The following is a 2,521-nucleotide window of genomic DNA, read 5'->3' as shown; positions in this document are numbered from 1 at the left end:
TCATAAGAGGATCCCTTCATTCCCCTCACTAATCTTGTTGCCCTTCTCTGTACACGCTCAAGTAAATCTACATCCTTCCTAAAATGAGGCCTCCAGACCTGTACACAGTACTCACGGCATGGCCTGACCATTGCCTTATACAGAGGGATAATCACCTCCTTTTCCCTGCTAGCAAAATTCTTATATATCATTGACAAAACCCCATGACCTGCCCTGGCAGCCTATCTGCATTGCTCAGAAAACTTCATATCTGCCTGCACAATTACTCCCAGGTCTTTTTCATTTACTACCACCTTAAGTATAGTTCCACACAGTTGGTACGTTTCTCTGGGGTTACTTCTACCCATATGCAGTAGTTTGCATTTGTCAAGGTTAAACTTCAGTTGCCACTTCTTAGCCCATCTGCCCAAATTATCTAGATCCTGTTGCAGTAGCACACTGCCATTACTGTCATTAACAACCCTGTCAACCTTTGTATCATCTGCAAACTTCGACACTAAGCCTGATATTCCTTCATCAATATCCTTAATCACATATCCTTAATCACTAAGGGTGTAGTCCAATAACATTAAATGAAAGAGGAAAACAAGTCGGAAAAACCACGATTTGTAGCTGTATCATCTTTGATGTGGTCCAATAAACTGAAATTGTGATTCTAATAAAGAGAAGAGTTTTACATACTACAAGGTGTGAAGGGTTCCATTTTTTTTTTTTTTTTTTTTTTTTAATTTTGATTCAGTAAAGCGGCTGATCAATTAACTAGTGATTTTTATGAGCGGAAGCCCCTGTACTAAATTTTATTGAATTGTTTTCTGCAGCTAAACAAAAAAAAAAAAAAAAAACTGTGATGAAATAAATTCTGCCATGTTCCATTTAAATCCCTGGGAGCATGCGTACTACTCTTTGGGGAGAACAGTTTTATTCCAATGTTAGAATTTTTGATATTTATTTGTGAGATCTAAGTAGGCAGGTGGCGTTGATCGTTTATTAGCAAGTTAAGACTATGTCGCTTCCGCCCATTTGGAAAAGTCCAGTACTTCTGGAAGAGCTCGGAAAGTATATTTTAGCTTTGAATAAGTTTAACAGTGGCGATTTTGAAACAGTTTTAAAAATCGCTTTTAGCTTGTTATCGAGGAAGCAACAAGTTTCGAATTTCAGTAGTCAAATGGAAACGTTATGTGAGCGAAATGGCGTCGATTTTGACATGTGCAGCACCGCCATAAAAGGATTGTTGGTTGTAGCGAAAGAAGCTGTAACGAAAGGTCGAGTATTCTCAGAATTACGTGAACATGTTTTAAAATTAGGTTTAAATGCTGATAGAGCTGACCAATTTTTAGCAGCATGGGAAAACGAATATTCGGCTTTAGCAGAATTCAATTATGAACAGTCAGTTTCTGTTAATCAATTAATTGACATGGAATGGAAGTTTGGTGTGACAGCAGCCAGTAGTGAGCTAAGCACATTTGGAAATATGTTTTTACAGTTGCGGATGGAAGTAGAAAATTCTGATAGTTATCAGAATGATAGTGTCGTTGCGGAACTTACGTTATCGGAATTCTATTCTTTTCTTCATGAAATGGAACGAGCTAGGGCTAGCTTGCAGTATTTAAGTTAGATATTTGACATATTTAATTTTATTCTAGACACTAACTAAGCGATCAATTAATATCTATATAAACAGTCATCTGCACACTTGAGAAACTAAAATAAATTAATCAATCTTTATTGTGAGAGAAAAGGAAGGAGCTTCTAATGAGATAATGGAAAGGAGTGACTTGTCTAAAAACATCTTGGTTTTCATGTGATAAAAAAGATAACGTTTGATTATAATAATCACCTAGATTTATAAAGTTACTGTATTAGCAAAATATGAAACTTAACATAAAAGTATGTTAACATATGGATTTAAGTATTAATATTTATGTATATTATGAATATAAAAGGTTGGCGCCTATGCTATTCCTGCTATAAAATTTCTACATACAGAAATAGTAATGTGTAAAAATGTCAAACCCTTTAACACTAATTGGTTATTAAGAAATAAATACAGAATAAGTCAACATTAATCTAGTGGTTCTGCAAGGTTGTATGTACTATATAACAATCATTACCATGCAGCAACTTTTAGTTGCTGTAGGTTGAGTATCTTTTGCTTTTAAAATATAGAATCTTATCATATAAATGTGTGGAGAAAAAAAAATAAAATTAGTCCCTTTAAGCCGTTTTAATCTTACTCATTGGACGGTATGCTTACACTGCTAAATGTGATGTAGAAAAGCTTACATCTAGCCTAGACGTGTGATGAATTTCAGCATTGTTCATGTTTTTGTTTACTACTTCTGTCAGTATTTTAAAATGATTTAGAAATGTCAAATAACACATAAAAGATCATTTTAGTCTCAGTCCTTCATTGTAAAATTAAAAATATTAAGTTTTTTTTTTTTTTGCCAAAAAAAAAAAAAAATTCTCACTAATGTAAAATAAATTATCTCTAATTCCAAATATTTATATTGTAGTAAGT

The 2,521-nt window shown here is 33.6% G+C and overlaps 1 protein-coding gene across 1 annotated transcript; it reads left to right on the top strand.

The window, feature by feature from the left end:
* Positions 1-987: 987 nt before the first annotated feature.
* LOC150085509 (COMM domain-containing protein 7-like) lies at positions 988-1,810 on the top strand. The gene has a single exon (XM_090373304.1). The coding sequence runs from the start codon at positions 1,004-1,006 to the stop codon at positions 1,613-1,615; it is 612 nt and encodes a 203-aa protein (XP_090229430.1). The 5' UTR covers positions 988-1,003; the 3' UTR covers positions 1,616-1,810.
* Positions 1,811-2,521: the final 711 nt, after the last annotated feature.

Source organism: Mastigoproctus giganteus, chromosome 5 (assembly GCF_048544385.1).
Source record: "Mastigoproctus giganteus isolate SK-2022 chromosome 5, ASM4854438v1, whole genome shotgun sequence".
NCBI lineage: Eukaryota > Metazoa > Arthropoda > Arachnida > Uropygi > Thelyphonidae > Mastigoproctus > Mastigoproctus giganteus.
The sequence above is the reverse complement of the archived record's forward strand: the minus strand, read 5'-3'. Positions and strand labels throughout refer to the sequence as shown.

What these genes read in the sequence shown, in the direction of transcription:
- LOC150085509 (XM_090373304.1), top strand. Translation starts at nt 1,004, where the DNA reads ATGTCGCTTCCGCCCATTTGGAAAAGTCCAGTACTTCTGGAAGAGCTC.